Below are 19,781 nucleotides of genomic sequence, written 5' to 3' on the forward strand. Positions count from 1 at the left end.
TTCTGTTCTTCATTTGGTCATAATTTATCCAATAAACTGATTTTGTTGTGAATTTTTCACTGATTCCTTTAAATTCCATCCATCCACTTTCTTTACACCCTTTTTCCCTCAGTGGGTCAGGAGGTGCTGCTGCCTCTCCAGCTAACGTTCTGGGCGAGAGGCGGGGTCACCTGGACAGGTCACCAGTCTGTCGCAGGGCAACACAGAGACACACAACCATGCACACACACACTCACACCTAGGGACAATTTGGAGAGGCCAATTAACCTGACAGTCATGTTTTTGGACTGTGGGAGGAAACCGGAGTACCTGGAGAAAACCCACCATGCACAGGGAGAACATGGAGACTCCATGCAGAAAGACCCCAGGCCGGGAATCAAACCCAGAACCAGCTCTACCAACTGCGCCACTGTGCAGCCCTTCCTTTAAATTGTCCTTCATATTAAAGTCATAAACCTGAACCAGGATCGTTTGCAGACGTTTCAACAGTTTCACCAGTTTGACCTTCTGACCCGGAGAAGGTCAGAGTTCATGTTGGTCTGAATGAAGGACAGTGTCCATCCAGCAGGACAGAGGAGGACAACATGTCTTCAGGTCTGATGTGTCCTCAGCAGATCTTCATCACTGCTCTGCATCATCTTCTTCATCGTCTCAGCAGGGATGAAGGTCAAATGTTGATTTAATTCTTACGTTTGATGGAAAATAAAACTTAGGAAGTTCAAAACCGCTGATCATTTAATTCCATCTGATGAACTTTTCTACTTCTGAACATTTGAGCTTTTTATGAACTGAACTCAGGTTTTAAGGCTGAATGAATCTGAGAGATTTATTTTGATGAAAAAAATCAGATGAAATGGATTCTGATGTTTGAACAATGACAATTTCATGTTGATCAGTTTTATTCAGATTAAATCCAGATCTCATTTCAGTCAGACTGAATGTAACCCGGGGTGAAAAAACTGCTCTTAGTCCCGCCTTGCTGCCCCATTGGTTAGAGTGACGGTCAGTCACACAATGCATGCAGCCAATTGACACACCTGATGTAATTATTTAGGCTCCAGCTTTCCCCAGTCAGGTGTGAGGGGGAGAGCTGGAGACAAAGGAGCTACAGGCTGGTGTTTCCAAACAATCAGTTACCTCTTTGTTTGTTATGCACTTTTTTTAACCTTCCAATATAAAAATCATGTAGATCTGAAAAGATCCAGTGAGTTTGGAGCCCTGAAGCTGCCATGCTCTCTACTGTTAATGGAATTGGTGAGTAGTGGACACAATGTTGTTTTGTTGTTTTAGCACGTTGGTGGTAGCCAATGCTAATTGTTGTATGATCTAATGTCTTAAATTTAACATGTTTAAGAAAATGATAAATATTACGTTATTTGGTCTGACAGATTAGATCTATTGCATTTATCTCTATGTATAACTGAAAAGAGTCTAGTTAACTAGCAGGCTGGAAATTTACTGGTCCTGTTTATTTTAATACAGGCCAGGTGATCCCTTTGTAGGGTTAAAGGATGGCGAGCTTCTGAAAACTGGCTGGAGCCAGGAGAACCTGAGAATCACTCCATACTGGTCTGGTAGGAGGCTGGTCTGTATCATTTCCCCCTCCATCTCACCATTCGGACACACAATCCACTATTCATCTCTTCATCTGAAACGACTTGCGCTAGGACATTGTCATCTCAAATATCTGGACAATTCAACCATGGACTTTTTGAATGTGTGTAGGTCAGACACTGTGCTGACCAGTGGGGAAATTTAAACCAGTTGTGCACGAATGCACGAAAGATCTACTGCAGTACTGTGTATATTTAATTTGGGGTTCTATGTATGTTTGTCTTGTGCTGTTCACTTTAATTTTCTTTTAAAAATACATGGTATTGAAAGCAGTTCTTTTGCATTGGTTTTATTGATTACTGACAACGGCTCCAGTAGACGAATTCTAGTCTTCTGATTTCTTCCATCCAGTCCTTTTACACTTTAAATAGTGCTACATGAAGGAAGAACAATATTCTGCTCTCCTCTGCAGACAGAGATCTACTTCCTGTTTGCGTCCCACCCTCAGTGAGCAGCGATCCTCACCGTCAGCAGAAAGTGTTCAGGAATGAAGCAAACCTGAATTTTCAGCTGAATTTGTTTGAATTAAGGAAAAAGTTGAAAGTTACCAAACATCTGATTTTATGAAATAATTTTGTTTGAACTAAAACTAGTTTCCACTTTGTTCAGCATCTCCACAGAACTTTTGTTGCAAAATGATCCTTTATAAAGAGAAACCAGCTAGATTTCTCCTCTGAAACCAGCAGTTTATTCTTTACATCGATCTTCAGGCAGCTGTTTGGACAGCACACAGTTCCTGAATTTAGATATATAAAAATGTAACATTGAGTAATTATATGAAGCTTGAAAAAACTAATGTTATTATGGATGTGTGGCCCTTCAGATGAGACGTCTTGAACAATTCTTATCTGTCAAAATGTATTTGAGAATCTTGAATTGTTTTCTTACTAGTGAAGTGAATGCAGATTAATCAGTGTGACCTCAGTGTGACCTCAGAGTGACCTCAGTGTGACCTCAGAGTGACCTCAGAGTGACCTCAGAGTGACCTCAGAGTGACCTCAGAGTGACCTCAGAGTGACCTCAGAGTGACCTCAGTGTGACCTCAGAGTGACCTCAGTGTGACCTCAGAGTGACCTCAGAGTGACCTCAGAGTGACCTCAGAGTGACCTCAGAGTGACCTCAGAGTGACCTCAAGGTGACCTCATGGTGACCTCAGAGTGACCCCTTCCTGCTCTGGTCCAGCTCTGTCTGCAGACGGATTCTCCTCCATTTTTAACATCAGGATTGTTTTTAAATCATTTCCTGGTTTAGATCTTAGATTTAATGAGGTTAAAAGTTCTGAATGAATCTAAATTAAATTTCTTCTGCAGCTTTTGATTGGCTGAAGCTGTGAATGATGTCACACCAACGGTCCAATCATCTGTTTCAAAAACTCTGAGTTTAATTTATCTCATCTAAATGTTTTAGTTTATATTTTACAAACGTTATTTGCATCTATTTGGTGTTTAATGAATATAATCTTTAGAGCTAATGAGTGAGTGGTGGTACCGGAGGTGGACCGGACCGGGTCGTTGGGTTTTCTCTTCATCATCAGAACCGGAGGAGAGGTTCAGTGTTTAAAGCAGCAGATCCTTGTGAACTTTGACCCTGAAGGTGACGACATGTTTATCACAGCAGCATTAAAGCTCCAGTACCAGGTCCAGTTCTCCAGAATAAGAGTGTAACTGGACCACAGAGTAGAGGTCTGGCCTACAGAACCTCCTGGAACCAGAACCTCCACAGAGTCCAGACCAGATTCACTGCTGCTGTCTGAACTGAAAACTAACTGATTAGTTCTGGTCCGATTGGTTCTGATGTTTCTGAACGAGGAGAAATTAAATCTTTCCAAAGTGGAGATTTAAAAAAAATACTCAGTTTGTTCAAACGTTTTAAACAGTCACTGCTCCATCTGCCCACTAGGGGGAGCACGTCTTCCTTGCAGCTCCCTTCAGATCTTTCCTCTCTAGAAGAAGGACGCAGCATGACACCTCCTCTGCCGTGCTCTCCTGGTCCATCCCTCTCAAACTGTGAGCTCCAGAGTCCTCTGACCTTCACTGTCCCGCCGCCATCAGTCCAGCTGCTGTGAGTTAAAACTGGATCCAGCGGAAGCAGAGAGACGTCATACAGCTGCAGGACTCCGGCCCCTGGAGAATGGAGCAGGAAACCCCGGGTTCAGTCTGACTGGCCAACGTCACAATGAAGAGCTGAACTTTCTGAGGGAAGTTGTTGTTTTTTCCTAAAAGGTTTTCTAATTTTATTTAAACTTTTTGATGATTTACTAAAATAAATGAGGAAAAATAGCAAAGTTGAATATTATTTTATTTTATAAGGATTTCCGGGATGTGTACCTGCAGTGTTTGTCCACCAGGTGGCAGCAGAGCCTGGATCACCTGTAGAAATTTCATCCTTTCATCTTTTCATCCTGCTGAACTTCAGGAACGTTGAAACATTTTAAATGTTCTAAAAGCTTCATGATGATAAATGATGTTTGTCTCTGGATCCCATCAGGCAGCAGGTTTACTGATCGATTATTGATCCTCTGGTTGATCAGACATGACGCCTGTAACTCACTGATGGTTGATGGTGAAACATGAAGGATCCATAAAGCTGCAGCTGGAGCTCAGAGGAACCAACTGGATCTGAACCAGTGAATCCCTCCAGTCTGATCCAGACAGAGTCACTGGGAGAACTGGAGTCACTGGGACTGGGCAGATATCCATCATCATCATCATCATCATCATCATCATCATCATCATCATCATCATCATCATCTGATCTCATGTTTCATTATTTAGTTTATTCTAACATGTTTTATGCTAACTTAGCATCACTGCTAACTGTAAGCCTTCCTGTTAGCAGGAGCTTCACATGAAGCTTCTTCTCTCCAACCAGAGATCACATGATCGATGACATCACTTCCTGGCCAAACCTGCTGCTGTTCTATGTGCTGAACTGTTATTGTTAAAATAATTCACATATTTAAATAAATTTTTACCCAGAAGTAGAAACATAAATAAACTGAACTATTTTACGTTGAATTTTTCTTCATATAAACATAAATAATCAGCTTCTCTGCTGTTGGGTTGGTTCATGTTCAATGATTACAGAGAAAGTTTAAAATATTTTAACTTCTAATCGTCTTTTATTATGATTCAGTTTTGCAGAAATTTTGATTTTTAGCTGTTTTATTTTCCTTTTTCCGTTTTCAAATCAAACATTTCCATAAATATTTTGGTGCCATTCAGAAACATTAGCAGAGAACCAGAGGAAACACCAGAGCTGAGCGGCATAGGAACACATCAGGTCTGACCTTTGACCTTTGACCTGTCATTTAGTTCTGTACTGAACCTGTGGAACCAGAAACTGAACATCTGGACTCAGATGAACTGTTTTTACAGATAAAATGACTTCCTGCTGCTGTTTGGACTGGATTTTATTCAAAGACATCAGAGTAAAGAGACTGAATACAGATGCATGCCTCACTTTTCAGATTATTTATTTATAAAAACATTTTCAAATCCATCATTTTCCTTCCACTTAATTATCATGTAATAATGAAACATGAAATTGTTAAAAACAAGTTTGGATCATTTTTCAGCCACTGTATTTTGTGATTATTGATTTATAATTGCTTATTTTAAAGGGACATTTCACACATTTACAATAAAAACACATTTTCAAAAACTTGGGGTTTATTTTTAATATAACAAATTAAAACAAACAGAATAAAAGTGAAGAGCTTCAGTTTGTTGAATCAGATTTTATCAGTAAATAAAACCTGATTCAGGTTAGCATGACTCAGGTTAGCATGACTCAGGTTAGCATGACTCAGGTTAGCATGTTTTAGCATCTGCAGAGCTGATGATGTCACCAACCTGCAGATTATCTTCAGATTAAAATCCTCTGATGTCTGAATGAGAAACCAGAACCAACTGGACCAACTGGACCAACCAGAACCAACCGGACCAACCAGAACCAACTGGACCAACTGGACCAACCAGAACCAACTGGACCAACCGGACCAACTGGACCAACCAGAACCAACCGGACCAACCAGGACCAACTGGACCAACTGGACCAACCGGACCAACTGGACCAACCAGAACCAACCGGACCAACCAGAACCAACTGGACCAACCAGAACCAACTGGACCAACTGGACCAACCGGACCAACCGGACCAACCAGGACCAACTGGACCAACCGGACCAACCGGACCAACTGGACCAACCAGAACCAACCGGACCAACCAGGACCAACTGGACCAACTGGACCAACTGGACCAACCAGAACCAACTGGACCAACTGGACCAACCGGACCAACTGGACCAACCGTACCAACTGGACCAACCAGGACCAACTGGACCAACCGGACCAACTGGACCAACCGGACCAACTGGACCAACCAGAACCAACCGGACCAACCAGAACCAACTGGACCAACCAGAACCAACCGGACCAACTGGACCAACCGGACCAACTGGACCAACCAGAACCAACCGGACCAACTGGACCAACCGGACCAACCTGGACCAACTGGACCAACCAGAACCAACCGGACCAACTGGACCAACCAGAACCAACTGGACCAACTGGACCAACTGGACCAACCAGAACCAACTGGACCAACCGGACCAACTGGACCAACTGGACCAACCAGAACCAACTGGACCAACCGGACCAACCGGACCAACCAGGACCAACTGGACAAACAGGACCAACTGGACCAACTGGACCAACCAGAACCAACCGGACCAACCAGAACCAACTGGACCAACTGGACCAACCAGAACCAACTGGACCAACTGGACCAACCAGGACCAACTGGACCAACTGGACCAACTGGACCAACTGGACCAACCAGAACCAACCGGACCAACTAGACCAACCAGAACCAACCGGACCAACTGGACCAACTTCGTTATGACAGGAATAAACCTCAGATAGCATTTAGCTAATAGTGACACTGAATTTAACATTAACTGCAGTTTATTCCAGATTCTCTCTAGAATCAACAAACCTCCTGCAGGTTCTGCTCTGGTTTCTCACTCTGACGGATTTTTTGTTTTAACAACTTTGTTCTGCGGTTTTGGTTTAGTTTTTCTCACCTGCTGCTGTAAATAAAAGTTTCCACTTCTGAGCCGCAGACAGAAACAGGAACATCATGTTTGTTAGCAACAAGCTGCAGAACCGCAGGTTTCACAGGTTAAACTGGTTAAACTGGTTAAACTGGTTAAACTGTTAAACTGGCTGGAGCTGCTGAGGTTTTAACAGTTCAGACATTTAAAATAAAAACAGTTACTGGAAACATGAGAACGAAACATTAAATACATTCATTGGTTCTACAGACAGATAAACTAATTCACCAGGAGTTGATGGTTCTGTGCTTTAACTAGGCCGCTGGAGGTTCCTGCTGCAGCTGGAGGATCACCTCAGGGTGGAATAAACAACTTTTGGTTCTGGTTTGTATTCTGAAAAGAAAAACATGAAATCAAATCAAAATAAACCCAAAATGAACCTGAACTGTTTTGGTTTATGAGGAGAATCAACAGGAATGGAAACGATTCTGAGTTTGTGGGTTTGGACTGAAATGACTATAAAGTAAATAAATCAATTTATTTAAAGCATCAAAGAAACAACATGTTATCACTTGGCACCATATGAACACATGAATTTAATCTATGATCCAACCTCGTTATGTTTTTTAGCTTTAAATCTGTAAATTTGTAGATTTTCCAGATTAACTTCTTTTCTTTATTTTCAAGTTTTTTCTTGTTGCTTCAGTTCAAGCAGCTTTGATGCAAATGTGATTTTATTATTTTAAAGCATTTATTATAAATAATAAAAGCATAAATCTGGTGCACATTTCTTATATTTTGTAATAAAAAGCAGCGAGCTTCATAAATCTGTACAAAATAATTAGTTTTTCTGCCTTTAACAGGAATCCAGTTTTATTCAGTATAAATGTTTTATGTCTTGTTTTCTATCTCAGATTATTGATCTGAATAATATTAGTGATCAGTTATGTATTAGAGAAGTTTTACCTCTTTTCCTGGTTTCTCTGATGATTATCTGCCCATAACTGACTTCATCTGTCGTCACGGAAACGACTGCAGACGGATCGTTTTCTGGAAATCAACAGAGAAAAACAGCAACACAATTTACACGATCAACATCAACTCATCAATCAATCAATCAATCAATCAATCAATCAATCAATCAATCAATCAATCAATCAATCAATCAGATTTATTACATTTCAGGTCAACATGCTTTACATCATGAAACACAAAAACATACAATTGAAGCATTAAATTCTTCCATTTGCCATAATTACATATAAAATGTTGATCAATGTTTCAGTTTGTTTATTAAAGGCTCTCAGTGTTTCGGCTGTTTTACAGTTTTACAGAAGTTTGTTCCAGATCTGTGATGCGTAGAAGCTGAATATGACAAACATGTCGACCTCGTTATTAAAATGCAGATGTAGAAATAAATATCACAAACTCACAGCGTCGGACAAAACGAGTTAATTAAAGGAAGAATGTTTCCTTTTAATTAAGATATTTTTAAAATAAAACATTCGAATAATATTTTATCTCCTGCTTTACAGTTTAAAGTGTTTTAACTTATTGGGTTTTTTTTTAAATTAATTGAATATTAATTAAATTAAAGCTAATTTAACCTCATTACAAAGTTAAAAATCTGGTTCTGAAACAAACATATTTATACTTATTTTAAAGATACTTTCATTATTTTACTAATCATTTGATCTACTTCTAATTTTTCCTTTTTTCATTTGGATAGTTATTTTTGGTCATTTTTATTAGTTTTACCATCTCATTGTTGTATAAAGTATTTTAACTGAAGTGTTTTAATAAGTTAATATATTTGGAAACATGTTTGTTTATCATGTTTATTCTGTTTATATGAGCAGAAGCTGCTATTAAGACCGACTCCAGTCATGTTTAGTTATTGTTTTATGATTTTCACCAATTATAAAACAATAATTAAAGAATATTTGGTCATTATTTTCTGCTAATCATATGTTGCAGCAACTTGGTAAAACTTTTATTAATTATTAACTCTTTTTATGAAATTACCAAACTAACCCCAGGACTGAACAGCAGAAGGAAACTTGATGCTGTGGTGAAAGTTCAGCTCTAGGATAACGACCCTAAACATGCAGTTTTATTTACTGTAACTTATTTAAAATGTGTCGTTTGTAAAGTATAGTTTAAGATCTTTAGATGTTAAATTTTCTGCTAGACGTCTCTCCTGTTTCCCTTCAGCTCTAGAAGTGATGAGAATATTGAAGATTCAGACATCAGTTATTATGATGATTATAACAGTCATTAATAACACGATTATAACAGTCATTAATAACACGATTATAACAGTCATTAATAACACGATTATAACAGTCATTAATAACACGATTATAACAGTCATTAATAACACGATATAACAGTCATTAATAACACGATTATAACAGTCATTAACACGATTATAAGTCATTAATAACACGATTATAACAGTCATTAATAACAATTATAACGGTCATTAATAACACGATTATAACATTCATTAATAACACGATTATAACAGTCATTAATAACAATTATAACAGTCATTAATAACACGATTATAACAGTCATTAATAACACGATTATAACATTCATTAATAACACGATTATAACAGTCATTAATAACACGATTATAACAGTCATTAATAACACGATTATAACAGTCATTAATAACACGATTATAACATTCATTAATAACACGATTATAACAGTCATTAATAACAATTATAACGGTCATTAATAACACGATTATAACAGTCATTAATAACACTGTTCTCTGGTTTGCATTAATTTACATGAAGATCATCATCTGATGCTCCATCACTGTAACTGAGAAACTTTAACCAGACTTTTACCAGAAGGTCTTTGATCTCATTCACACTGAAATCCTACAAACAACCAAAAGAATCCAAAAATCCACTTAATGCCATTTTATTACCTTCAGTTGTTCTGAAAATGATACGAATATAAAATGACTCTTTTGAAGCCTTGAAATTGGCCTCTGTCTCTTTAAGAAGCTCCTAAATCAGTGGTTCTTAACCTTTTTTGAGGAACCGAACCCACCAGTTTTATATGCGCATTCACTGAACCATTCTGTAGTGATGAATAAAATATGATTCAAGATCACCAAGTCTTCTTAAAGGTAGAGTCTCTGAGATCAGTTCTTCAAACTATAGTCAGTGTTTTCAGCAAAGTTGATCTGACTGTCCAGAAACGACCCAAAGTATTTAAAATCTGCCACAGTTTCAACAGGTTGGCCATCGAGAGAAACTGGAACCACTTTAAAGTCTTTAGATCATTTAATTAGCTCTACATTCTTAAGAGAATGAAAAATTAATAATAAATAATAAAGACTTTGTGGTATTCTGATTTAGTAACGTAATTATATTAGTTGTGTTACCACCCCCACGCCACTAGAGGCAGCACCAACCCCGAAAAGAGGCGACTATGGAGCAGATTTAGAAGTTCACCGAAAGCTACAGAATTTGGTAAAAACTGTGAGTTTTGCTGAAGTAACAGCAAAAGTTGTTACTTCAGCAAAACTGAAGTAACAAATCCCTGCAGAGAGAGGAGCTCCTTCAATCAGGGCTCCTCCACAGCTCTGATTGGCTAAGCAATGTTACGTGATCCTCTGATTGGCTAAGCAATGTAACGTGATCCTCTGATTGGCTAAGCAATGTAACGTGATCCTCTGATTGGCTAAGCAATGTAACGTGATCCTCTGATTGGCTAAGCAATGTAACGTGATCCTCTGATTGGCTAAGTAATGTAACGTGATCCTCCATTATGCCTTTTATCACTGTTCTCTGAGCAGCAGCTCCTGTAACGAGCTCAGCAGCTCCAGCAGCTAATTGCTGCTGGCTAGTCTGAAGGAGCCGAGTGGGGAGGAGGTTTAAAGGCGGGGCCACGTCCACCCAGGCGTTTAGCACAGCTGAATGGTTGCCATGGAGATTATGAAAGAGTCATGGCAACAATCCAGGTATGTTTTTGATGAAGGAATAACTTTATAATATGATGTAAAGCTAAAAAAAAGATTTCACATGATACTGGCCCTTTAAATATTGTGCAGACTTTGGTTCAGGACTGAAGCCGACTTTAAGACTTTTCTGTTTATTTAAAACTTCCTCTTAAATCTATGGCTAAACAGCATAAACATGTCACTCTCTGTCAAACTATGGTTAAAGTTTGAAACGTAACTAAACGTCTGAGGGAATCATGAAGGGATATGGATTCATTTCTCCATCTCATCATCAGAAACACCATTTTCCTGTTTCCAAAAGAAACACATTCGATCAGAGATGATGGGAGGAATCACATCATCCCGTCATCACGTCATCCCGTCATCACGTCATCACGTCATCACGTCATTCCGTCATCACGTCATTCCATCATCCCATCATCACGTCATCACATCATCCCATCATCACGTCATCACGTCATCCAGTCATCACATCATCCCGTCATCCCGTCATCCCGTCATCACGTCATCCCGTCATCACGTCATCACGTCATCACGTCATTCCGTCATCACGTCATTCCATCATCACATCAACCCATCATCACGTCATCACATCATCCCATCATCACGTCATCCATCAACATCAACCCATCATCCCGTCATCACGTCATCCCATCATCACGTCATCCCGTCATCACGTCATCCAGTCATCACGTCATCCCGTCATCCCGTCATCCCGTCATCCCGTCATCCCGTCACGTCATCCCGTCATCCCGTCATCACGTCATCACGTCATCCCGTCATCACATCATCACATCATCCCATCATCCCGTCATCACATCATCCCATCATTACATCAACCCATCATCCCATCATCACGTCATCCCATCATCACGTCATCCCGTCATCACGTCATCCAGTCATCACGTCATCCCGTCATCCCGTCATCCCGTCATCCCGTCATCCCGTCATCACGTCATCACGTCATCCCATCATCCCGTCATCACATCAACCCATCATCCCGTCATCACATCATCCCATCATCACATCATCCCATCATTACATCAACCCATCATCCCGTCATCACGTCATCCCATCATCACGTCATCCCGTCATCACGTCATCCCGTCATCACGTCATCCCGTCATCCCGTCATCCCGTCATCCCGTCATCCCGTCATCCCGTCATCCCGTCATCCCGTCATCACGTCATCCCGTCATCCCGTCATCACGTCATCCCGTCATCACGTCATCCCGTCATCCCGTCATCCCGTCATCCCGTCATCCCGTCATCCCGTCATCACGTCATCCCGTCATCCCGTCATCACGTCATCACGTCATCACGTCATCCCGTCATCCCGTCATCACGTCATCACGTCATCCCGTCATCACGTCATCACGTCATCCCGTCATCACGTCATCCCACATTTTCCCATCCAGTCTGTGATTTACTGATCAAAACCTTTGATTGGAAACGACATGAGACTCTTTCAGGAACCGTTTGGTGTGAAGACAAAGTTTATAAATGAATCCCGTCATCCCGTCATCACGTCATCCCGTCATCACGTCATCCCGTCATCACGTCATCCCATCATCCCGTCATCACATCAACCCATCATCCCGTCATCACATCATCCCATCATCACATCATCCCATCATTACATCAACCCATCATCCCGTCATCACGTCATCCCATCATCACGTCATCCCGTCATCACGTCATCCAGTCATCACGTCATCCCGTCATCCCATCATCCCGTCATCCCGTCATCCATCATCCCATCATCACATCATCCCGTCATCACGTCATCCCATCATCCCGTCATCACATCAACCATCATCCCATCATCACGTCATCACGTCACCATCATCAGTCATCCAGTCATCACTCATCCTCATCACGTCATCCCGTCATCCCGTCATCCCGTCATCACGTCATCCCGTCATCACGTCATCCCGTCATCACGTCATCCCGTCATCACGTCATCCCGTCATCCCGTCATCACGTCATCCCATCATCCCGTCATCACATCAACCCATCATCCCGTCATCACGTCATCCCATCATCACGTCATCCCGTCATCACGTCATCACGTCATCCCGTCATCACGTCATCCCGTCATCACGTCATCCCGTCATCCCGTCATCCCGTCATCACGTCATCACGTCATCACGTCATCACGTCATCCCGTCATCCCGTCATCACGTCATCCCGTCATCACGTCATCACGTCATCACATCATCCCGTCATCACGTCATCCCGTCATCCCGTCATCCCGTCATCACGTCATCCCGTCATCCCGTCATCCCGTCATCCCGTCATCCCGTCATCACGTCATCCCGTCATCACGTCATCCCGTCATCACGTCATCCCATCATCCCGTCATCACATCAACCCATCATCCCGTCATCACATCATCCCATCATCACATCATCCCATCATTACATCAACCCATCATCCCGTCATCACGTCATCCCATCATCACGTCATCCCGTCATCACGTCATCCACTCATCACGTCATCCCGTCATCCATCATCCCGTCCGATCCGTCATCCCGTCATCCCGTCATCACGTCATCCCGTCATCCCGTCATCCCGTCATCCCGTCATCACGTCATCCCATCATCCCGTCATCACATCAACCCATCATCCCGTCATCACGTCATCACGTCATCACGTCATCACGTCATCCAGTCATCACGTCATCCCGTCATCCCGTCATCACGTCATCCCATCATCACGTCATCCCATCATCCCGTCATCACGTCATCACCTCATCACTCATCACTCACACGTCATCCGTCATCCCGTCATCCCGTCATCCCATCATCCCGTCATCACATCACCCCATCATCCCGTCATCACGTCATCCCATCATCACGTCATCCCGTCATCACGTCATCACGTCATCCGTCATCTCGTCATCAGTATCCCGTCATCCCGTCATCCCGTCATCCCGTCATCACGTCATCACGTCATCACGTCATCCCGTCATCACGTCATCACGTCATCCCGTCATCCCGTCATCACGTCATCACGTCATCCCGTCATCACGTCATCACGTCATCCCGTCATCACGTCATCACGTCATCCGTCATCACGTCATCACGTCATCACGTCATCACATCATCCCGTCATCCCGTCATCACGTCATCCCGTCATCACGTCATCCCGTCATCCGTCATCACGTCATCACGTCATCCCGTCATCACGTCATCCCGTCATCCCGTCATCACGTCATCCCGTCATCACGTCATCTCATCCCGTCATCCCATCATCCCGTCATCACATCAACCCATCATCACGCATCATCCCGTCATCACATCATCCCATCATTACATCAACCCATCATCCCGTCATCACGTCATCCCATCATCACGTCATCCCGTCATCACGTCATCCAGTCATCACGTCATCCCGTCATCCCGTCATCCCGTCATCCCGTCATCCCGTCATCCCGTCATCCCGTCATCACGTCATCCCGTCATCCCGTCATCACGTCATCCCATCATCCCGTCATCACATCAACATCATCCCATCATCACGTCATCACGTCATCCCGTCATCACGTCATCCAGTCATCACGTCATCCCGTCATCACGTCATCACGTCATCCCGTCATCACGTCATCACGTCATCACGTCATCCCGTCATCACGTCATCACGTCATCACGTCATCCCGTCATCCCGTCATCACGTCATCCCGTCATCACGTCATCCCGTCATCACGTCATCACGTCATCCCATCATCCCGTCATCACATCAACCCATCATCCCGTCATCACGTCATCCCATCATCACGTCATCCCGTCATCACGTCATCCGTCATCCGTCATCCCGTCATCACGTCATCACGTCATCCCGTCATCCCGTCATCACGTCATCACGTCATCCCGTCATCACGTCATCACGTCATCCCGTCATCACGTCATCACGTCATCCCGTCATCACGTCATCCCGTCATCACGTCATCACGTCATCCCGTCATCACGTCATCCCGTCATCACGTCATCCCGTCATCCCGTCATCACGTCATCACGTCATCACGTCATCACGTCATCCCGTCATCACGTCATCACGTCATCCCGTCATCACGTCATCACGTCATCCCGTCATCACGTCATCACGTCATCACGTCATCACGTCATCACGTCATCACGTCATCACATCATCCCACATTTTCCCATCCAGTTTGTGATTTACTGATCAAAACCTTTGATTGGAAACGACATGAGACTCTTTCAGGAACCGTTTGGTGTGAAGACAAAGTTTATAAATGAACCTCTGATCATTTCCTGCCTCATGAAGCGTCAGTCAGTTCAGTGGTTCTCTTGTTTCTCCCATTTATTGTTACGCTCCGGTTCAAAAACTACAACAAACAAATGGTGGTGAAACAGCAGCGACCAGTTTAATGTCTACTGGACGCAGCAGCTGCTCTCTGACCTTCGTCTCCCTCTGGTTCTGCTCAGGTCGCGACTCTTTCCAACCTCTTTAGTTCAGGAAGACCTGAATGTCCTCGTGTCTTTAAACGCCTCCTTTTCCGTTACACCAGTGGAAACACGCCATCAACAGGCCACAGAGCCCAGTAGGCGGCCATGTGGCTCCCTGCTGGGTTAACTGTTAAAACTACTGAAACCAGTAAACTTAATAAAGACTCAAACTAAAGGCTGATATTTTCTGAATGGCATCATGTCACTGCAGTAACACAGACCTGCTCTGAGACTGTCAGGTACGGCTCTCAGGAGTGCCAGGGTTTGTGGAGAGCATGGTAACATGTCTGACTCTCTGCAGCGGAAACCACAATGCATTTCACCTTTGTTTACTCAATGTCACACGTTCACATCAAAGCAAAACACAAACAGTTTCTCAAGTTCGAACGGAATCAACAGCTACGAACTCTGAACCACAGAGCGACCAAACGGAGCAGCGCTGAGTTTAAACCTGCTGAGAAACTCTGCTGCCGTCCTCATCGCGTGAGAAGGTCACATGACTAACCGCCGAGCAGAGGAACGGCGGCGAGTCGTAACTCAGAAATAAGAGAAAGTCTAGAGTCTTTGCTCCTCTGTCCGGCTTCACTCTGACCAGTAAACGTCTGGTTCTGGTCGGGTCCATTGTGTGATTCTCACTATGTGGGAGTGAAAATGGGCAGGAATGTGGGTGTGAACGTGTGAACATGGATTCACTCTGTGCTCCATTTTGAAACATTTCTCACTGTTCTGTTTCATCATGATGGTGCCTCAGAGGCCCGGTTCTCCAAAGTCTCAGTACGTTCCTCTGACCCTGCGTGCGCTCGTCCATCACAATCATTAACCTCAAGGTTTGACCAGCTGTCTGGTCATGGATTGAACATGGTGGCTCAGATGTTGCTGTTTGAGGAGTTTATAAGTACTAAATCAATCAACACATGCAGTCGATCACATTGATTGGAGGCAAAACCGGCTTTTACCAGAAGTTGTTTCAGAAAAGGAACCAGGAAGGATCTGCAGAGGGACATGAATCTGTCTGAGGTTAAATCTGAAGAACCAGTTAAAGCCAAAAACCCAATCCTAATCCAGAAGATCCCAGAGGAAAACAGAACCATGTTTTAACCTCATCGCCGCTGTAAAGGTCAGAGGTCGTTACTCAACAGTGTGGAAGACAGACTGAGGCTAAAACTGCCTCCATTAGAGAGTTCAAAGGTCAGAGCCACTGCTGACCCAACTGAACACAAAGACCCGTCTCATTTTTAACAACAATCATCTTGATGGTCCCAAACATGTCTGAGGAAATGTTCTGAGTCCTGGTGAGACAGAAGTGGATCCAGTTGGATCTGTTATGAAACCCAGACGTCATTTCAGAACCAGAACATCAGGTTCACTCTGAGACGTTTCTCTGAATCTAACAGCTTCACCACACAGACCTGCTAACCAATCAGAATCAGGTTGAGGCCGTTGGTAAAACTCATATCCACCAATCGGTCTGTGTCACTGTTTCCACACAGTTAATGAGCTTTGAGCCGAAACTGTAAGACGAAGCCAGGAAACGACAATAAGGACAAAAACAACAAATGGTTCTGGGCGTAGATGGGCAGTGATGGTTAACCCTTTGGGTGCCAAAAGGTCCCACCAGGTCCATAGTTTGAACAACGAGCAGAAGAAGCTGCTGAATCTGACAGCCTGGAAAACACAGCAGGATGAATCCGACCCACCATGAGGCTGTCTGAGCCGCTCAGCACATCTCACATTTACCTCCAGCAGCAGCTACACCAGCAGCTACACCAGCAGCTACACCAGCACATCTCACATTTACCTACACCAGCAGCTACACCAGCAGCTACACCAGCACATCTCACATTTACCTCCACCAGCAGCTACACCAGCAGCTACACCAGCACATATCACATTTACCTCCAGCAGCAGCTACACCAGCAGCTACACCAGCAGCTACACCAGCAGCTACACCAGCAGCTACACCAGCACATATCACATTTACCTCCACCAGCAGCTACACCAGCAGCTACACCAGCAGCTACACCAGCAGCTACACCAGCAGCTACACCAGCACATATCACATTTACCTCCAGCAGCAGCTACACCAGCAGCTACACCAGCAGCTACACCAGCACATGTCACATTTACCTCCACCAGCAGCTACACCAGCAGCTACACCAGCACATATCACATTTACCTCCACCAGCAGCTACACCAGCAGCTACACCAGCAGCTACACCAGCACATATCACATTTACCTCCAGCAGCAGCTACACCAGCAGCTACACCAGCAGCTACACCAGCAGCTCCACCAGTATTTCACCTTTATGATTGTGGCTGATTGAAAACGCAGCGTCTGCTGATTTATGCTGGTAGCTACAGACTCATCGTCTCTCTGCTTCACAGCAGCTGATCAGACTTGTTTCCCATCAGACTCCTGGTCTGATGTCATGATGAGGTGCAGCAGCAGGAAAACGCAGCAGGTTGTCAGTAAAACAGTAAATACTGAGAAGGATTGATGCTGGAAGTATCAGTGCAGTCATGAGGTAAAAACTGATGCTGCTCAGATACAAACGTTATAAAAACCTAACAACACTTTATGACTGCAGTCACAACCATCAGAGTCATTAATGATCATGATGAACCTCAAGTTGCAGTAATTTTACTATAATTTATAATGATCTCATCTACAGAAAGTGAATAACTTCTGGTTATTTTAAAGCTCCAGTCGCTCAACAGCAAATTGACCAGGATCTATAAATACAGAGGCTATTTTTAAAATGTCCTCCTGGAGTCTTAGACTTACTGTGACAACGTTTGGATCACTGTGTTAGACAATAAAGTATTTATAGCCATCTGGGCCCAGAAGCCACTAAACCATAAATTGTGCAGTTAAATGTTTATTTTTATCTAATATCATGAAAAGTGTTAAAATTGCGTCACTCACTCAGGATTTCCCTCCTAATGGAGGAAAAACATCCAGACTCATATTTTCTCAGTTCTGGTTATAGATCTGCTGACATAAGCAGGTAATCAGCAGTTAAACCCAAAACTATTTAATTAAACCATTAAACCAGTTTTACTAACTAGTTCTTGTCCTCAGTGAATCGACTCAGAGCTTGTGAACCTTTAGCTGAAACACAGAAACAGGAAACTGGACGACCGCAGAGTCTGTTAGACCCAGTTAGCAGAAAAACCACAACCTGCTGCAGACGGTTCAACACAAAGAGGAGCTTTTACTGAACAGAACTTTACTGTACTGAACAGAACTTTACTGTACTGAACAGAACTTTAATGTACTGAACAGAACTTTACTGTACTGAACAGAACTTTACTGTACTGAACAGAACTTTACTGTACTGAACAGAACTTTACTGTACTGAACAGAACTTTAATGTACTGAACAGAACTTTAATGTACTGAACATTAAGAACCAGTAACATCACTGACTGTCCCAATGGTCTGAAAACGGATCCAATTGGAGCAGAAACGTCATTTTAATACTGTAGATTAACATGTTATAGAGTTAAATTGATAAAACGGTCAATTGATATGATATTCACACAAATTAATTCAGAATATTGACATCAATAAATTATATTTTTTATGCTCCAAATAGTTTAAATAATAAAACTATTTGATGTATATGATAAAACACATTGTAAGAGCAGTATATAGTTATAATTCATTACATATCGTCTTATATATGGATAAAATCTGAAAATCTTATTTTAGCTTCTATCAGGCACCAGAAAACTAACAAATACAATAATATAATTTTACCTCCGTTTGGTTTGTCCTTCTGTCGTTTCCTCTGTAAAATCTGAACATCACTGTAAGTTATGTTTTCCTCTCCATCTTCCTGATTATCTGGAAAAATGTTTATTTAGTTGTATAAAGTTAATGTTAAAACTACAGAAAATCAACTTTTGCAAATATGAATTTAAAAATAAAAACTCACACCTAAAGTAATTAAGTAATTAAGATCTCACCTTTATTTTTCCTCTTAATGTGACGTTTGACCAGTAAAACCAGTAGAACCAGAACAAAACCAGCTGATAGAGACGAGAGACCATAGAGGAGAAACTGGGAGGAAGATGAAGAGGATGATGATGGTGGAGGAGACGGAGAGAGTGGTGGGGACGATGTGGTTGATGGTTTCTCTAAAATAAAGTTTTTATTCAATAATTGACCAACAATTTCTAATGAAAACCAGTTAATCAATATTTTCATCCTCTGACCTTCCACAGAGATCCAGCTGGATGGAGACTCTCCCTGACCGCTGATGTTACATTTATAGAGACCTTCATCAGAGCTCTTCACTGGGTTTAGGGTCATGTGACCTGATGGTCCATCACCAATGAAGGAGCCATCTTTATAGAAAGCAGCTGGGAGGTTGTGGGCTGGACTCTTTGCTCTGCAGCTCAGAGTGACGTCATCTCCCTCCATCACAGGAGNACAGGACTCTGCAGGATCACTGATCCACCTCAACACAGAGACAAACTACAGCATTTCATCCATTTCCACACAGCAACACTAACTCCACAGTCTGATCTTACCAGAGACAGAGAGCTGGATGCTGCTGCTGCTGGGGGAGGATCCAGATGTGGACTCACACCAGTACACACCAGAGTCAGATGGGTGCAAGAAGGTCATGTTACACATCAGGCCAGCT

General features: G+C 42.7%; 1 protein-coding gene and 1 long non-coding RNA gene across 3 annotated transcripts in view; one reads left to right on the top strand and one right to left on the bottom strand.

The window, feature by feature from the left end:
- Positions 1-1,166: 1,166 nt before the first annotated feature.
- On the top strand, positions 1,167-1,886 carry LOC145548709 (uncharacterized). Its single transcript, XR_014084716.1, has 2 exons — positions 1,167-1,254; positions 1,483-1,886. It is a non-coding gene; the product is annotated as an uncharacterized LOC145548709 (long non-coding RNA).
- A 3,122-nt stretch (positions 1,887-5,008) lies between these two features.
- LOC103460740 (low affinity immunoglobulin gamma Fc region receptor II-like) overlaps positions 5,009-19,781 on the bottom strand; it is a 121,635-nt gene continuing 106,862 nt past the window's right edge. For both annotated transcript variants that reach the window (XM_081599730.1, XM_081599731.1), the window contains exons 5-9: positions 19,099-19,269; positions 18,890-18,976; positions 7,637-7,720; positions 5,944-7,063; positions 5,009-5,525 (exon numbers count right to left, since the gene is read on the bottom strand). In XM_081599730.1, coding sequence (XP_081455856.1) covers positions 7,020-7,063; positions 7,637-7,720; positions 18,890-18,976; positions 19,099-19,269 — 386 coding nt within the window. In that variant the 3' untranslated portion in view covers positions 5,009-5,525; positions 5,944-7,019. The remainder of the gene's footprint in view (positions 5,526-5,943; positions 7,064-7,636; positions 7,721-18,889; positions 18,977-19,098; positions 19,270-19,781) is intronic.

This window comes from Poecilia reticulata, chromosome 18 (assembly GCF_904066995.2).
Source record: "Poecilia reticulata chromosome 18, P_reticulata-male-v2, whole genome shotgun sequence".
NCBI lineage: Eukaryota > Metazoa > Chordata > Actinopteri > Cyprinodontiformes > Poeciliidae > Poecilia > Poecilia reticulata.